General features: G+C 38.9%; 1 protein-coding gene across 1 annotated transcript; it reads left to right on the top strand.

Moving 5' to 3' along the window:
- The first annotated feature begins 4,643 nt into the window (after positions 1-4,643).
- Positions 4,644-17,338, top strand: pycr3 (pyrroline-5-carboxylate reductase 3). Its single transcript, XM_063001178.1, has 7 exons — positions 4,644-4,676; positions 12,247-12,341; positions 13,843-13,907; positions 15,416-15,595; positions 15,684-15,896; positions 16,283-16,375; positions 16,464-17,338. The coding sequence occupies exons 2-7, from the start codon at positions 12,257-12,259 to the stop codon at positions 16,644-16,646; spliced, it is 819 nt and encodes a 272-aa protein (XP_062857248.1). The 5' UTR covers positions 4,644-4,676; positions 12,247-12,256; the 3' UTR covers positions 16,647-17,338.
- The last annotated feature ends 2,287 nt before the right edge of the window (positions 17,339-19,625 follow it).

The following is a 19,625-nucleotide window of genomic DNA, read 5'->3' as shown; positions in this document are numbered from 1 at the left end:
TGAATCAAATAAAATAAAGCAGCAGATCCAGAATAAAGATTGGCATTGGGGCTGATGTGCAATAAATAAAAGCAATTGGGGAGATACAGTAAGTGCAATAACGAGTCAAAAATTACATTACTTGTATTGAAATTTTGCTCGTCTCTCATTTGTAGACACTGGCTCGATGTTTAAATTTGGTCTGGGTGGCCCTAATTCAATTTATCCTAATTACTACGATGACTGAATGGCACTTCTCTTAATGGCACTACTAAGTTGCTCCAAACTGACCAGATCACTTGCTGCCCCAATGACTACAGTGACTACAGTTAAAAACTAATTTCCAACTAATTTTCAATTAGACTGAAATAGCCCAAAAGGAGCCGTATTGTACGGAATGCAATTTGACGCTGATTGGACTATGATATTCAGAGGCAAGACAAACTGTCCAGAACAGTCACAGCTAGTTTAACACTGTGGTAGAATGTGACAGAAAAAAATTATTTTCCTTTGCCACTTGGTGGTGCGTCACACGATCGCCCTAAGGAACAAGCCGCCCATGCTAAGAACCCACCTGCAATAGATTTATTAAAGTGGTATTGAGAAACACACACACACACAGGTTAAGGAATGAAGTCGACAGTGCCAACAATGCTTCTCCTGCCGGATGTGACAGAAACCTGGCGTGTTTGCACCAAGAATGTCAAGAACACACTACAGACTTTATTACAGACTGGACTGAATAATAACTCTATTATTTATTTATTTATCTATTTATTTATTGCTAGTTATAACTTTTAGTTCATTTTAATTCAGTGTTGGTATGATTTGTGTAAATCCTATTTATTTAAAGTATCCTTTAGGCTACCCAAGAGGATGGGCCCTGCTGAGTCTGGTTCCTCTCAAGGTTTCTTCCTGTAATTTTAAGGGAGTTTTTCCTTGCCACTGTCACCCTTGGCTTGCTCAACAGGGGTTTTTGTATCTGTTGGTCCTGGATTTTGTAAAGTTGCTTTGAGACAATGCCTATTGTAAAAAGCGCTATATAAATAAATTTGACTTGACTTGACACACACACACACATACACACTTTAAAAAGGGACCTCTGTATGTTTGTCCATAACATTGGCAAATGTTGATAAATTTTCAAAATTATTTCTTTACTGCATTCAGAATTACATTAGCAACAAAGTGATTATTACATTGCCCACCACACCACAAGTGTGTAGCTACAATAATTTGTAAAATTATATATATATATATATATATATATATATATACAGTATATACAGTATATAAACAATAACATTTTCAAATTAATGATACATGACAGCTTTGACTGTGAACAATAAAATGTCAGTTTATGACCAAATTCAACATCACTTTTTAAAATTAGAAGTTACCATCATGGCTGGATTACTGACCGGGCCAGTGGGGCCAGCGCCCAGGGGCCCTTGAGGTCAGGGGGCCCCGGTGGGACCCTGGCCCAAAACATTTTGCGATGCCTATCAACATTTATGATACAATATATTTTTATTTCCGAGGGCCCTCCATTTTAAGGATCCTCTGACTATTAGGGACTTTGACCCCAGGGCCTCTTGGGGGCCCTAGCCATGCTTTTGGGCCCCTTATGAAAATGGATGAGGCGTTGTGGCACTGCTCTGACTTCGACTTCTGGCTATTAGGGGTCCTAATAGTGGCTACTTTACTCTCCTTCAACTGGCTGTGTGTATTGTTTTGCTTGCAAACTGTTTTCCAGTAAGCACAATACTTTTGTTCATGGATTTTCTGACTGGAAACATTCAGAGCGGATTGGTGAGCATGAGGGGAGTGTGGAGCATAGGGCTTGCATGCTAGCATTATAAAGGGTGTCCCAAAATTCACGCAAGAAGTAATTTTGATAGAGAACACAGGTTTTTAATTAAAAATTGTAAATTTTTAATTGATTTACAAAGTATACAGTATAGGGTTATGTATGGAATAGCATATCGGGTAAATGGCCTCCACGGCTTTGCTGGCACATACGCACTCTTTTGTCGAAATTTACATTTACATTTACATTTTCAGCATTTAGCAGACGCCTTTATCCAAAGCGACTTACATTACAGTTACAGTATACAGTCTAAGCAATTGAGGGTTAAGGGCCTTGCTCAAGGGCCCAACAGCAGCAACCTGGCAGTAGTGGGGCTTGAACCAGCAACCCTCTGATCACTGGTCCAGTACCTTAACCACTAGGCTACAGCTGGCCCATGAAATTTTCCATGACCGTTTTGCATAAATGTGGCTGAATTTCGTTGATACAGCGCTCAATTTCCTCCTTCAAGGCATGGGTGGTCGTGGGCTTGATGGCATAAACCTTAGACTTCAAAAAACCCCAAAGGAAAAAGTCCAACGGCGTTAAATCGCATGATCTTTACCGCACAAATGGCGCCAAATTCAAATCTTGCATGAATTTTGGGACATCCTATATAATCGCTCCAGAGGCACAGCAACAATTGATTCTGATATTGTCAAACAAATTGATGCAGAAAGACAATACTGGCGAGTTGTTGCAGTCATCCAGTTTTCAGGGGAGAGGGGACTCGCTTTCAGGGGAGATGATGAGCTATTAGGATCAGCCCACAATGGTAATTTTTTGGGCATCATAGAACTCTTAGCCAAATTTGACCCATTTCTAGCTGAGCACCTCCAAAGGTTTGGAGGTAAGGGAAAAGGTTCTATGATGGGACAGAGAACAAAGCAGGCAATTGTTAATGAGATCAAAGAATCAAAATACTTCTCTGTTATAGTTGACTCCACTCCAGACCTTGCTTATGTGGACCAACTTACTTTTATTTTCAGGTTTGTTAATAATGACGGACATGTAGTTGAGCGTTTTCTAGCTTTTGAGCCTATTGAAAACCATAGTGGGGACAGTTTGGCAGAGTGTGTCGTTGCTATGGTGGAGAATCTGGGCCTAGACTTATCCAACTGTAGGGGCCAGTCATATAATAATGCAAGTAACATGTCGGGAAGGTACAATGGAGTCCAAGCTCATCTTAAACAAAGAAACCCTTTGATTTGTTATGTCCCCTGTGCAGCACATTCACTGAATTTAGTTGGTGTCAATGCTGTTGACAGTAGCCCAGAAGCTGGATGTTTTTTTGACTTTGTACAGGCAATGTACACATTTTGTGCATCATCTACACACAGGTGGGGAAAGGTTTTCCGTGATACTGATATCAAACTCACACTGAAATCACTGTCAGGTACTCGATGGAGCGCACGAGCTGAGTCAACTAAGGCTCTTTGGAAATATTATGCACAACTGAGAGAGGCATTGAATGATATGTCTAAAGATATGGAGGAGAAATGTGTAACTCGAAGTGAAGCCTCTGCACTCTGTGACAAATTGGACACGTTGGAGATGGCCTTCATGGCATACTTCTGGGACACAATACTACAGAGGTTCCAAGCCACAAGCCTGCAGCTGCAGAAGCATGATATTGACATATGTACAGCTACACAACTTCTCTTGTCTTTACGAGACTTTGTGGCAGCACAGAGAGATAACTTTGAGGTGTTTGAAGGGGCAGCTTTAAATGTCACCACTGCTGTCTCCCAAGAGTACAGGCATGACCTCCAGCGTACAAAGAAGCGCAAAATTATGTCTGATGATAGTGCAGAGCCAGGTGTAGCATTTAACGGAAAGGACCGAAACTTTCAATGTTGTCATTGACAAACTTGTGTCCTGTCTCAACCACCGTTTGAATGCATACACTCACTTAACTGAGCTATTTGATGTTCTTTTCATGCCTGACAATATGTCCAACAGTGAGCTCACTTTAAAGGCTAACTCACTTGCTGCAGCATATCCTTCAGATCTGAACATGAGCCTGGCAGATGAATTGATACAATACAAATCATTCATAACAGAAAAAGAAAAATGTCCTAGTAAAATGCTCAAAACCATGATAAATTTGAATTTACAGTCAACCTTTCCAAATGTCTACATAGCACTTAGACTTTTTTTGACTGTGCCTATCACAAATTGTTCTGCAAACTGGCTCGTATTAAGAATGAACTCAGGATTAGGATGCGCCAAAACCGCCTGAACTCACTGTCACTTCTGGCCATTGAATCAGATTTGGTCAGACAGCTTAATTTTGATGAATTAGTGGATGACTTTGCAAGAAAGAAGAGTAGAAAGAAACTTATATAAAATAGATTCTTGTGTTAGGGTTAGTTATTGACAAGTTGTTTAATGTATTAATTTATTTATGTTTTTGGAGGGGGGGTGCGCGGGGTGGGGGTGGGGCCCTGGGCAACTCTTTGCCCAGGGGCCCAGACTATCCTTAATCCGTCCTTGGTTACCATGCTTGTGTGAAAGAATTTTGAGGAATAATTTACATTTGCCAAAGTTATGGGCAAAGGTACAGAGGTTCCATTTTGGATTAGTGTAGATACGTAGAATAGTGTACGGCACAGATAATTTAGAATTTTTGGATGCTTACTGTATTTTACTGTAGGGTGGTGAGGTATGAAGAGGAATCTATGTCAAATTGATATGGTATTGAAAGGGTATTAGCAATGATAAAAATGGCTTAATGCTTTGGTATCCACATTTCAGTCCAGTAGGTGGTGGTAATAATCATTTGATGTAAATCTCCTTAGACCGAAGAAGACGGTGCACAGGTTGGTTTACGCCGGAGCAGTATATGGTATAGATTTGTGTGATTTAAGTTAAACCTTTAAATGCAGTACGTGTGTTAAGCATGTACAGGTTTTACGAAGTAATCAGAGTCACTGACATCCTTATTGCTTTAAAAATACACAGAGCAACAAATATTGGAATGATTTTAGTGAATAACGTAAGGTCACGGTGTCCCGTACACCTGCAAATTTGTTCTTTTCATTCGAGTGCATGTTCGTGTGATTAATGATTTAAATCTTACGTGATGGGTGTTACTTTAATTTCCGATTTATAAAGTCAAAATTTGACATAATGCTACATTTTTTCTCAGATCTAGAAAGAATAAGCTTGCATTTCATACCCATCACTAAAGTTATTCAAGTTACACGTTTCCTACCTGCTCTTTAAACATGTAGTCATAACTAATAGAAAATATTGGGATCTGTGATGTATTGAAACATGTTATGTATTTTGTTTTTTTATTTCATTTTGGAGCTTCACCTTTTGCTTGACAGCATATTTTAACTAGATGTATTTAACTGATGGAGCAGCTTGTTAATTTAGATTTCTCCACCCTTTTCAGGGTGAAATTATGTGTATCTGATTGGCTTTTTACAATTAGAGTTTAATGCATTGCATAAAACTCATTACATTACATCATAATTCTGAATGAAGAATAGGGTTACTTTAGTACCCCTAAATTTAATAGGGTAATACAATCTAATATGCGGTTCAGCTTTCACTCCACATGAACAGTAGTTTCCTTCTTTCGTTACAGTTGGCATAATTCACATTTTTTAGGCAAATATTTTGCACTCCTGTAGCAACTGCATTTAGAGATGAGCTTTTTCTTCAGAATGTCCAACATGTTTGCGTTTGTCAGCTGTAGAGATGATGATGATGGGCCCTTAAGAGAGTATTTGTAATGTGACAGTCATTTTTACAGTATTTTTCTATCTTTTTGTCTTTTTTTACTATATAGATATAGATATAGATAGATAGATAGATAGATAGATAGATAGATAGATAGATACACTGATACACTATGTTGCCAAAAGTATTCACTCACCCATCCAAATGATTGAATTCAGGTGTTCCAATCACTTCCATGGCCTCAGGTGTTCCAATCACTTCCATGGCCACAGGTGTATAAAACCAAGCACCTAGGCATGCAGACTGCTTCTACAAACATTTGTGAAACAATGGGTCACTCTCAGGAGCTCAGTGAATTCCAGCGTGGTACCGTGATAGGATGCCACCTGTGCAACAAGTCCAGTCGTGAAATTTCCTCGCTACTAAATATTCCAACTGTCAGTGATATTATAACAAAGTGGAAGCGATTGTGAACGACAGCAATTCAGCCACGAAGTGGTAGGCCACGTAAAATGACAGAGCAGGGTCAGCGGATGCTGAGGCGTGTAGTGCGCAGAGGTCGCCAACTTTCTGCACTCCTAAACCTTGTGGAAAGCCTTCCCAGAAGAGTTGAAGCTGTTATAGCTGCAAAGTGTGGGCCTACATCATATTAAACCCTATAGATTGAGAATGGGATGTCACTCAAGTTCATATGCATGTGATATACTGTATATATATATACTCTACCTGTCAAAAGTTTTAGAACACCCCAATTTTTCCAGTTTTTATTGAAATTTTTGCAGTTTAATGTCTTATTGTACTCTGAAATGAAGACATAGAACAAAAAAACAACTGAAATTAAAAAAATAAATCATGGAATTAATTTATAAACCAAAATGTATTATAAAAGTTTGATTTATTAAAGTAGATACCTTTGGCATATAAAACAGCTGAACACACTCGTGGCATTCTTTCTACAATGGAAATTAAATTTAGAAAGTTCTTCCCAACTCTGTTGCAGAAGTTCCCATAAATGTGTGGCACATGTAGGCTGCTTTGCTTTCACTCTTCTGTCCAGTTAATCCCAAACCAGCTCAATGGGGTTTAAATCTGGATACTGTGCTGGCCACTCCATGTTTTCAAGCTTACCATCTTGTTCTTTTTTCCAAAGGTTCTGGGAAAGATTGGACTTATGTTTTGGGTCATTATCTTGCTTTAGGATGAACCCCTGACCAACTACGTGCATCCCAGAGGGTACTGCATGGTGCTGCAGAAAGCTGTGGTAGCCGTTTTGGTTCAGGGTACCTCTCACTCTGTACAAGTCACCGACCCTGGATCCAGCAAAACAGCCCCAGACCATCACGCTTCCTCCTCCATGTTTGACAGTTGATGTCACACACTGAGGAACCATCCTTTCGCCTACTCTACCCCGTACATAAATCCTGCGTGATAAACCGAAGATTTCAAATTTTGATTCATCAGTCCATAAAACCTTCTTCCAGTCTTCAATAGTCCATTGGTGGTGTTTCATGGCCCAGACAAGCCTCTTTTTCTTATTCTGACATCTTAGCAATGGCTTTCTTGCTGCAACTCGACCTGTCAAACCTGCAACTCCTGTCTTCTCTTCACAGTTGAAACTGAGACTTGCTTACTACGACCACTATTAAGCTTTGCTTGAAGCTGTTGTCCTGTATGCCACCTATCACGCAAGTTGTTGACTCTCAGAAACTTGTCTTCTAATTCTGTTGTGGCTTTGGGTCTGCCAGACCTCTTCCTGTCAGAGTTTCCCCCAGTTTCTAAGTGCTTTTTGATGGTGAAGGAAACTGTACTCACTGACAACTTGATTTTCTTCACAATTTTTCTATAGAAAAGACCTACATTTTTTAACTGTCTCTCTTCCATTGTTAATTGCATTTTTCTTGCCATTTTTATAGCAACACAATACTTTCTGCAGAACAATACTGTTCAAATAATGCTCACAAGGGTATTGTACCACAGTGTGTTCCAACACTACTTTTATGCAGACAGAAGGGGTTGTAAGCAATCAAGAAAAATTGGAAGACCTATAGGAATTGGTCGCATCAACTTTTAAGGCTTGATCAACCTCCATTACTGCAGAACAGCTTTAAGTTGTTAACCCATTTTTTGTTTCCTTGAAAAAGGCCATTTTGTATAATGCTGAAATGTACATTATTTTTCAGTTTAGGGTAACCTCACTTTTTTTTAATCTCTGACAGTTCAGCACTTACCTTTGTACCACTTCAAGCTATTCATTGGACTTGAACTGCTTGAGTTTCAATAAAAAACTGGAAAAAAATTGGGGTGTTCTAAAACTTTTGACCGGTAATGTCTGTATATATATATATATATATATATATATATATATATATATATATATAGATATATAGATATATATATATATAGATATATATATATATAGATATATATATATATAGATATATATATAGATATATACAGTGTATCACAAAAGTGAGTACACCCCTCACATTTCTGCAGATATTTAAGTATATCTTTTCATGGGACAACACTGACAAAATGACACTTTGACACAATGAAAAGTAGTCTGTGTGCAGCTTATATAACAGTGTAAATTTATTCTTCCCTCAAAATAACTCAATATACAGCCATTAATGTCTAAACCACCGGCAACAAAAGTGAGTACACCCCTAAGAGACTACACCCCTAAATGTCCAAATTGAGCACTGCTTGTCATTTTCCCTCCAAAATGTCATGTGATTTGTTAGTGTTACTAGGTCTCAGGTGTGCATAGGGAGCAGGTGTGTTCAATTTAGTAGTACAGCTCTCACACTCTCTCATACTGGTCACTGAAAGTTCCAACATGGCACCTCATGGCAAAGAACTCTCTGAGGATCCTAAAAGACGAATTGTTGCGCTACATGAAGATGGCCAAGGCTACAAGAAGATTGCCAACACCCTGAAACTGGGCTGCAGCACAGTGGCCAAGATCATCCAGCGTTTTAAAAGAGCAGGGTCCACTCAGAACAGACCTCGAGTTGGTCGTCCAAAGAAGCTGAGTGCACGTGCTCAGCGTCACATCCAACTGCTGTCTTTGAAAGATAGGCGCAGGAGTGCTGTCAGCATTGCTGCAGAGATTGAAAAGGTGGGGGGTCAGCCTGTCAGTGCTCAGACCATACGCCGCACACTACATCAAATTGGTCTGCATGGCTGTCACCCCAGAAGGAAGCCTCTTCTGAAGTCTCTACACAAGAAAGCCCGCAAACAGTTTGCTGAAGACATGTCAACAAAGGACATGGATTACTGGAACCATGTCCTATGGTCTGATGAGACCAAGATTAATTTGTTTGGTTCAGATGGTCTCAAGCATGTGTGGCGGCAATCAGGTGAGGAGTACAAAGATAAGTGTGTCATGCCTACAGTCAAGCATGGTGGTGGGAATGCCATGGTCTGGGGCTGCATGAGTGCAGCAGGTGTTGGGGAGTTACATTTCATTGAGGGACACATGAACTCCAATATGTACTGTGAAATACTGAAGCAGAGCATGATCCCCTCCCTCCGGAAACTGGGTCGCAGGGCAGTGTTCCAGCATGATAATGACCCCAAACACACCTCTAAGACGACCACTGCTTTATTGAAGAGGCTGAGGGTAAAGGTGATGGACTGGCCAAGCATGTCTCCAAACCTAAACCCAATAGAACATCTTTGGGGCATCCTCAAGCGGAAGGTGGAGGAGCGCAAAGTCTCGAATATCCGCCAGCTCCGTGATGTCGTCATGGAGGAGTGGAAAAGCATTCCAGTGGCAACCTGTGAAGCTCTGGTAAACTCCATGCCCAGGAGAGTTAAGGCAGTTCTGGGAAATAATGATGGCCACACAAAATATTGACACTTCAGGAACTTTCACTAAGGGGTGTACTCACTTTTGTTGCCGGTGGTTTAGACATTAATGGCTGTATATTGAGTTATTTTGAGGGAAGAATAAATTTACACTGTTATATAAGCTGCACACAGACTACTTTTCATTGTGTCAAAGTGTCATTTTGTCAGTGTTGTCCCATGAAAAGATATACTTAAATATCTGCAGAAATGTGAGGGGTGTACTCACTTTTGTGATACACTGTATATATATAGATATATATATATATATATATATATATATATAGATATATATATAGATATATATATAGATATATATATATAGATATATATATAGATATATATAGATATATATAGATATATATATATATATATATATATATATATATATACATATACAGACATTACCGGTCAAAAGTTTTAGAACACCCCAATTTTTTTCCAGTTTTATATATATATACACAGTGGGGTCAAAAAGTATTTAGTCAGCCACTGATTGTGCAAGTTCTCATACTTAGAAAGATGAGAGAGGTCTGTAATTTTCATCATAGGTACACTTCAACTATGAGAGACAAAATGAGAAAAAAAAATCCAGGATATCACATTGTAGGATTTTTAAAGAATTTATTTGTAAATTATGGTGGAAAATAAGTATTTGGTCAATAACAAAAGTTCAACTCAATACTTTGTAACATAACCTTTGTTGCCAATGACAGAGGTGAAACGTTTCCTGTAAGTCTTCACCAGGTTTGCACACACTGTAGCTGGTATTTTGGCCCATTCCTCCATGCAGATCTCCTCTAGAGCAGTGATGTTTTGGGGCTGTCGCTGGGCAACACGGATTCCACAAATTTTCTATGGGGTTGAGGTCTGGAGACTGGCTAGGCCACTCCAGGACCTTGAAATGCTTTTTACGGAGCCACTCCTTTGTTGCCTGAGCGGTATGTTTGGGATCATTGTCATGCTGGAAGACCCAGCCACTTTCCATCTTCAATGCTCTCACTGATGGAAGGAGGTTTTGGCTTAAAATCTCACGATACATGGCCCCGTTCATTCTTCCCTTAACACGGATCAGTCGTCCTGTCCCCTTTGCAGAAAAACAGCCCCAAAGCATGATGTTTCCACCCCCATGCTTCACAGTAGGTATAGTGTTCTTGGGATGCAACTTAGCCTCCAAACACGACAAGTTGAGTTTTTGCCAAAAAGTTCCATTTTGGTTCCATCTGACCACATGACATTCTCCCAATCCTCTTCTGGATCATCCATATGCTCTCTGACAAACTTCAGACGGGCCTGGACATGTACTGGCTTAAGCAGGGGGACACGCCTGGCACTGCAGGATTTCCTGCAGGAGAGTCCCTCTCGATGTAGTGTTTTACTGATGGTAGCCTTTGTACTTTGGTCCCAGCTCTCTGCAGGTCATTCATCAGGTCCCTCTGTGTAGTTCTGGGATATTTTGCTCTCCGTTCTCATGATCATTTTGACCCCACGGGATGAGATCTTGACCCCAAGGAAGATTATCAATGGTCTTGTATGTCTTCCATTTTCTTACAATTGCTCCCACAGTTGATTTATTCACACCAACCTGCTTGCCTATTGTAGATTCACTCTTCCCAGCCTGGTGCAGGTCTACAATTTTCTTCCTGGTGTCCTTCAACAGCTCTTTGGTCTTGGCCATGGTTGAGTTTGGAGTCTGACTGTTTGAGGCTGTGGACAGGTGTCTTTTATACAGATAACGAGGTCAAACAGGTGCCATTAATACAGGTAACGAGTGGAGGACAGAAGAGCTTCTTAAAGAATAAGTTACAGGTCTGTGAGAGCCAGAAATCTTGCTTGTTTGTTATTGACCAAATACTTATTTTCCACCATAATTTACAAATAAATTCTTTAAAAATCCTACAATGTGATTTCCTGGATTTTTTTTCCACATTTTGTCTCTTAGTTGAAGTGTACCTATGATGAAAATTACAGACCTCTCTCATCTTTCTAAGTAGGAGAACCTGCACAATCAGTGGCTAACTAAATACTTTTTGGCCCCACTGTATATATATATATATATATATATATATATAAATATATATATATATATATATAAATATATATATAAAATATATAAAAAATATATAAATTTATAAAAAAAAATATAAAAAAAAATTTCTCCCAATTTAGTTGTATCCAATTACCTGATTGCATTACATTTCCTCTTTACTGGTGTTGATCTCCACCCTGGTTATGGAGAGTGGAGACTGACACACGCCCCCTCCGACACGTGCAGTAGCCGACTGCATCTTTTCACCTGCACGAGGCGAGTTTGTGTACAGCTTTGTGTACGGAGAGCCACACCCTGATCAACACATTATCCCTAGTCTCTGTGCAGGCTTCATTAATCAGCCAGCAGTGGTCGAAATAGCATCAGTTATGAGGTTCTGTCCAGCAAACCCCCCAAACAGCAGCTGCGTTTTGAACCGATGTGCCACCTGAGCACCTTTTTTTTTTTTTTTTTTTTTTTTTTTTTTTTTACAATAAATTTGATCGCAGTATGGAGTATCTTTAATCTTTCTTGTAAACATTTCATGATTAAAATTCCTTGTATTTACTTACATTTCACAATCAAGTGTGCATGCTTTCTAGTACATAACATAAAAGAAGAAATACCAGTTGCAGTGGTACTAGTAAGTTTATTTTACCCACATATAATAATAAAATTGTAAAGATCTATAGTATGAAACCTTAAGATGAAATACTGTCCTTGAAACTCATCATTATTTACTTACAACTGCTTATTTGACTGAAAAGAATCAGAGATTTATGTGATAGTAATCTAATGGTGAATTAATGTCCAGTTCTTTTTTATTTTGTTTATTTTACATCAGCCAGTAGATCATGGATGAAATGGATAACTTGAAGGTTGGCTTTATTGGAGCTGGGAACATGGCTTTCGGTATAGCACAGGGAATCCTTAAATCAGGTAAATTATTATTTATACAATTTCACCTGTATACAAATAGATTAAAGCAAGATTTACAGATGAACACAGTTTGTATTTGTACACAGCAGAGCTTCCTAATTATAGTCTTTAAGTATCATTAAAATAGCTGGTATTATTATTACTGTTGTTTTATTTGCCCTTAAATAAAACATTCTCATTTTATTTGCTATGCAAACTATTGCAGTGAGGCATTACTTTGGAACCATGGTAAAACGTTGGTCCCAAAGACAGATTTGTTGAGAATGACTACTACATTACTCAGGATTAACTATACTGGTGATTAGTGTGCATTGATAAATTATTTTAGCCTCTGAATAATGATGTTAGAATTAAAATATAGATTTTATTGTTGACACCCTTCACAGACAGATTACTTTAGTTTTTGAAGATCAGTCCTGAGTTTCATTTGAAAATATTTTTTGACAAAAAAAATTCTTAAAATTGGATGGTTTATGTTGTAAAAGTGGTTTAGACACTAGAAAGCTTAATTTATCGATAATTTTGCCTACAACCTGATGTGTATAAGCATCATTACATTTATTGTAAACTTGATATTTGTTGTAAACTTGAAGTTGTGTTGTTTGATTTTTTTTGTTAGCGTTACTAAGCTCTGACCAAAGATGATATTAAAGCGTCATTATAAAACGGATAGTTCCGGTCCTAAAATCTGATTGGCTGAGCCGCGTTCGAAGCCGTTGTAAAATCCCTGATAAATGCACACCTAGGACCACCTCACATCATTCCATATTAATACGCCACTGAATACAAAAGTTAATGTTATTTTCGCCCTCATGTTGCCTAGCAACACTGTTAATCGAACTATTTTGCGTCGCAGAAGAACGCTTTATTGTAAGTTTATACACAATAAATACATTTATGAATTAAACATTGTTGTAGTTATTATATTTTATGTTGACCGCCATTTTATAAAAGCAATAAGCCACGAGAGGCCGTGCATTACTGTGATTTTAGCACGGGAAAGAAGTTTTAGGCAAAAACGTCATCCCCGTGCTAAAATCACAGTAATGCACGGCCTCTCGTGGCTTATTGCTTTAATTAATAACTGTAATTTTGTCTAGTGATGATTTCTCATGCTTTTTGAAAATGATTATTTAAAACACCCCTATATTTTACAATATGTAACAGCAGCAGCTCAAGTACTGTAATTTGTTACTCACAATGCAAACTGGAGAAAGACCCGTGTTATCACTACAGTGTAAACACAATGTTGCTGTGTTAAAGCCACGCAAATTACCACAGAGACACATATTTACGTGGCACAAACATAGCCCAATAAAAATTGTTTGATTAAAAATTTTCATCTCGATACATTTTTTAAATCGCGATTAAAATTTGAACGCGTTAACAGCCCTAGTTTTTATAAAAAAAAACTTATTTTTCAGTCAAAATATGTCTGTTGTACCTTATTTCCTAAAGAAAATGCGGGGTGACTTGGATGTCTATGTATTTTCTGTTTTAGGTGACATTTCTCCCTCCAATGTGATTGTAAGTGCCCCATCTACAAACAACTTCCCCCGCTTCCAGGTAAATTGCGTATACATTTTATTTCCACTGATCTGTATACAGTTGCAATTGAAAATGTTCAACCCCTTCACCTTACAAAGTATTATGATGATATGTATAAAATTAAATTAAAATATACAAAAAGTCTCAGTAAACAGAGAAAGAATCATTATTGATACATACAATCAATTTTGATTCATTGTGTTAAGTTTAAATTATATACATCAAGTTCTCTTGTCAAATGTCCATGTGCACAATGATTCAACACCCAATTTCAGTACTTGGTGAAACATCTTTTTGTCTTGATAACATCTAATATCTAATTTCAAGACTGATTCCTTAACCAAGCTTTGGTTGTTTTGGAAGTATGCTTAGGATCATTGATTGTCTTGGAAGTATGTCTATGATCATTGGGAACAACAAAGTCTAAATTTGACTGAATGGGCACAAACTCCCCCAGACAATAAAATGTTGTGAAAGCTTTCATAGATGATGGAAGGCTGTTGTTCTAGCTGCAAGGGGGGAGGTGGTTGTCTTATGGTTAGGTATCTACATGCTGTTGGTATACACACTGATCAGCCATAACATTAAAACCACCTCCTTACTTTTACACTCACTGTCCATTTTATCAGCTGCACCTACCATATAGGAGCACTTTGTAGTTCTACAATTACTGACTGTAGTCCATGTGTTTCTCTGCATGCTGTGTAAGCCCCCTTTCATGCTGTTCTTTAATTGTCAGGACTCTCCCAGGACCACTACAGAGCAGGTATTATTTGGGTGGTGGGTCATTCTCAGCACTGCAGTGACACTGACATGGTGGTGGTGTGTTAGTGTGTGTTGTGCTGGTATGAGTGGATCAGACACAGCAGCACTGATGGAGTTTTTAAACACCTCACTGTCACTGCTGAACTGAGAATAGTCCACCAACCAAAAATATCCAGCCAACAGTGCCCCATAGGCAGCGTCCTGCGACCACTGATAAAGGTCTAGAAGATGACCAACTCAAACAGCAGCAATAGATGAGCGATCGTCTCTGACTTTACATCTACAAGGTGGACCAACTAGGTAGGAGTGTCTAATAGAGTGGACAGTGAGTGGACACAGTATTTAAAAACTCCAGCAGTGCTGCAGTGTCTGATCCACTCATACCAGCACAACACACACTAACACACCACCACTATGTCATTGTGTGCTGAGAATGATCCACCACCTAAATAATACCTGCTCTGTGGGGAACAGGTTGAAGAACAGGGTGAAAGCAGGCTAAAAAAAGTATGTGGATAAATAAATGGACTACAGTCAGTTATTGTAGAACTACAAAGTGCTTCTATATGGTAAGTGGAGCTGATAAAATGGACAGTGTGTGTAGAAACAAGGAGGTGTTTTTAATGTTATGGGTGATCAGTGTATCATGTTGCTGTCAAAGTAGCATCCACTTACTCCAGTTTCAACAGATCTTAAGTTATTATGTATTTTATGTAGCATTCTAGCAGCCCTCATTGCTTATCATATCCCTGTCACATTAGGAGATGGGAGTAGCAGTCACACACTCAAATGAGGAGGTGGTTCAGTGTTCACGTCTTGTCTTCCTGGCAGTCAAACCCTATCTTATCTCTACAGTCCTAAATAAGATTGTGGCGTATGTCACCCCACAACACATCATTGTCTCCATGGCAGCTGGAGTCACTCTGGCAACACTTAAGGAGGTATGCAGTAATGGGAGTTTTACAGTATATGTGTTTTAAATATAATTGTATAATATTTATTTTAATAAACAAATTATTCATTGTTTAGTTGTTGCCTGTAGGATCCAGTGTGATTCGTATGATGCCAAATCTACCATGCATGCTCCAGGAAGGAGCTCTGGTATTGGCTTGTGGAACAGGGGTCAACCCAGATATAGGATCTCTGCTAAAGAAGCTGCTCACACCTTGTGGGTTGGTGGAGGTGGGGCCTGAAGCCTGGATTGATGCTCACACAGGCCTGAGTGGCAGCGGTGTGGCTTTTGTAAGTACTGTGTTTAATATGCTGCACCATAGGTGGAACAGTACTAAAAATTCATGTTTTTTAAATCAGCATCTCCATTACATTCCAGCCATTCCATTCTAGTGTCTGTTGAATTCCAATGTCAATTCTGACACACCTTTACTTAATGAGATATTCATGATATTCCAAGTCAAATCTTATTTAACAAGGATAAGTATGACCATAGTGATGGTTGACAAAAAGTGGTAGTTGTAGCAAAAGTAACTGGAACCGAGACAATAGCTATTGACTATGCCAAAAGAATGGTAAAAGTTTTGAGGAGGAAAAGAAAGGTTCAGTTTTGGCTTTACTGGCATGTCATGACTGGTGATTCTGTTGCAAGTTTAATACTCAGTTGTGTCTGGCAGGTGTACGTCTTTGCAGAGGCCATGGCGGAAGGAGCTGTTAAAATGGGAATGCCTGTCGCACTGGCTCAGCGGATTGCAGCCCAGACTATACTAGTAAGTACCCATGCAGCATTTCTCAAATGTCATCAGTATCATATAGCTTCATTATTCAATATTATTGACTCCTGAACTGTCTTGGCAGGGTGCAGGGCGTTTATTGCGAGACAGTGGGAAGCACCCAGCTCAGCTGAAGGCCGAAGTGTGTACTCCAGGTGGGACAACGGTGTATGGACTTCATGCACTGGAAAAGGCCGGACTTAGGGCGGCTGCCATTGAGGCAGTGGAGGCAGCCACAGAAAGAGCAAGAGAACTTGGACGCAAATAGGAGTAATAAAGGTTACACAGTATAAGAAGTGAAAAGACTACCAAAAAAGAATAAGGAGCCACTATTTAACAAAAAATACAGAGACAAGGAGATCTTAAAAACAGGACCATGAAAGCTGCTTTTACAGTTTGTATGGAGTAAGATTTGTTTACATGGACTAAAATGCAGTAAAATAAATGGGATCAAGTCTTAAGTAACAATACTGGAGGACGTACTGATTTTTATGTTTTAAGTTGCTGTATATATATTACAGAGATGGGAACAAACAAGCTACACCATATGGCCTAATTACTGAATTTATTGAGTAGGTGTTTCACTTACATCCTTTGCTAACAATATAAAGTCAGTTCTATCACATACAGTGGCTTTCTATTCTATGTAGAATTGTTTTAATGCAGCATTGGGGCATGAACTGCCCATTTAAAAATTTGCCTCAGCATCTCAATGGGATTCAGGTTAGGACTTGAAATAGGTTATTCCTTTATTTTGTTTCTTTTGCGACATTCAGAAGTGGAGTTGCTTGTGCGCTTTGAATCACTGTCCTGCCGCATAACATCTTAATATAAAATTGACAGAAAAGGTTATTTATGGCAATGTCGTAAAATACCCTTGTTTGATTTTCTCATTAACCTCATGAATGACCCTCAATGAGTTTTAATGGTACTGCAATAAGATCATTCAAATCCCACTGAAACGGGTTATTAAACTATTGTCAAATAACTATGTTGTGTCCAGTAGCTTGGTGTTCATGTTAATAGTTTTTTTCAGCACGGGATAGTTCATTTCAACAAGGAACTGTTTTTATACTGCCCATAAGTGTGAAAACAACTATAATACCTATGTAAAGTGTAAAACATGGCCAGTATGGTGGCTTTAGTGGTTTGTTTTGATTATCAGTATAAGTCACCTCTGATGGTACTAGTTGAATATAAGACATTGGCATAAATATGAAGCACTGAGACACAGGTATTTATTACAGAATGAAACAAGATATAAGTAAACCGCCAACAATTAATTACCTGACCCCAGCTTCCAAACAATCAGGGATATGCAAAGAAAGAATTTCATTGTACTGTACACCTGTGTATGTACTGTATATATGGCAACTAAAGTATATCTTCTAATAGCAAACATGCGCCACCTACTGTGCTAATACTGTAAATGCAAATGCTTATAGCCAAGAGGTCTAAAAGTGAGTACTATGATAAATGTTGAACCTGATACAGAAGAATGTAATTATACTACACTGACAAAGAACAGCTCAGACACGGTAGGTACAGTCCTGAGCAACCGGCAGATGGACTGAATGAGTATAGAAGAGCCCTGATGATGTCTGGAAAGCTCCAGGTTACGATGGTGTATTGCTGCCAAGGAGAAAAATGACTGTGCTTATTTGAATATACACAAATGTGATGTTCTTAGGTCAGTTTTAGTCATTACTGACCAATAAATAATAAAAATAAAATAAAAATACATGGGTTAAGTGTATGTACATTTTTAGTAATACACAGTGGATTCAGAAAGTATTCAAATCACTTGACTTGTGCTCTTTTGTTGTGGATTTGATTTTGAATTGATGCAGTTGCCATTTTACCAATCTACAGGGTGGGCCATTTATATGGATACACCTAAATAAAATGGGAATGGTTGGTGATATTAATGTTTGTGGCACATTAGTATATGGGAGGGGGAAAACTTTTCAAGATGGGTGGTGACCATGGTGGCCATTTTGGATCCAACTTTAGTTTTTTCAATGGGAAGAGGGTCATGTGACACATCAAACTTATTGAGAATTTCACAAGAAAAACAATGGTGTGCTTGGTTTTAACGTAACTGATAACCCATAATGTGGTGGTGCACCATCTTGCTGGAAAAACTCAGGGAACATGCCAGCTTCAGTGCATAAAGAGGGAAACACATCATCATGTAGCAATTTCAAATATCCAGTGGCCTTGAGGTTTCCATTGATGAAGAATGGCCCCACTATCTTTGTACCCCATATACCACACCATACCATCAATTTTTGTGTTCCAACAGTCTTGGAGGGATCTATCCAATGTGGGTTAGTGTCAGACCAATAGCGGTGGTTTTGTTTGTTAACTTCACCATTCACATAAAAGTTTGCCTCATCACTGAACAAAATGTTCTGTGTAAACTGAGGGTCCTGTTCCAATTTTTGTTTTGCCCATTCTGCAAATTCAGTGCGCCGATCTGGGTCATCCTCGTTGAGATGCTGCAGCAGCTGGAGTTTGTAAGGGTGCCATTTGTGAGTAGCTAATATCCGCCGAAGGGATGTTCGACTGATGCCACTCTCCAGTGACATGCGGCGAGTGCTATGCTGTGGGCTCTTGCTGAATGAAGCTAGGACAGCCACTGATGTTTCTTCATTAGTGACAGTTTTCATGCGTCCACATTTTGGCAAATCCAACACTGAACCAGTTTCACGAAACTTGGCAAGCAGTTTGCTAACTGTAGCATGGGAGATGGGTGGTCTCGTAGGGTGTCTTGCATTTAAATCTGCTGCAATGACCCGGGTACTGCGTTCACCAGACATCAACACAATTTCTATCCGCTCCTCACGTGTTAACCTCTGCGACATGTCAATGGCTGTAAACAAAGAGAAGTTTGTAAATAAGTCACGAAAGAATAAAGTTACGTTAAAACCAAGCACACCATTGTTTTTCTTGTGAAATTCAGAAGTTGGATCCAAAATGGCCGACTTCAAAATGGCCACCATGGTCACCACCCATCTTGAAAAGTTTTCCCCCTCCCATATACTAATGTGCCACAAACAGGAAGTTAATATCACCAACCATTCCCATTTTTTTTAGGTGTTTTAAAATATTTAAAAACAATAACGATTTTTATTCACAAAATTATTCAGACGCTTTACTGTGGCACTCCAGGTGTGGTCAGGTCCAGATTGTGAAATGTCTCCAGAACTTCAGTTGCAATATACATTAATCAGCCTAACATTAA

Source organism: Trichomycterus rosablanca, chromosome 9 (assembly GCF_030014385.1).
Source record: "Trichomycterus rosablanca isolate fTriRos1 chromosome 9, fTriRos1.hap1, whole genome shotgun sequence".
NCBI classification, from domain to species: Eukaryota; Metazoa; Chordata; class Actinopteri; order Siluriformes; family Trichomycteridae; genus Trichomycterus; species Trichomycterus rosablanca.
Note: the sequence above shows the minus strand (reverse complement) of the source record. Positions and strands in the feature narration are given on the sequence as shown.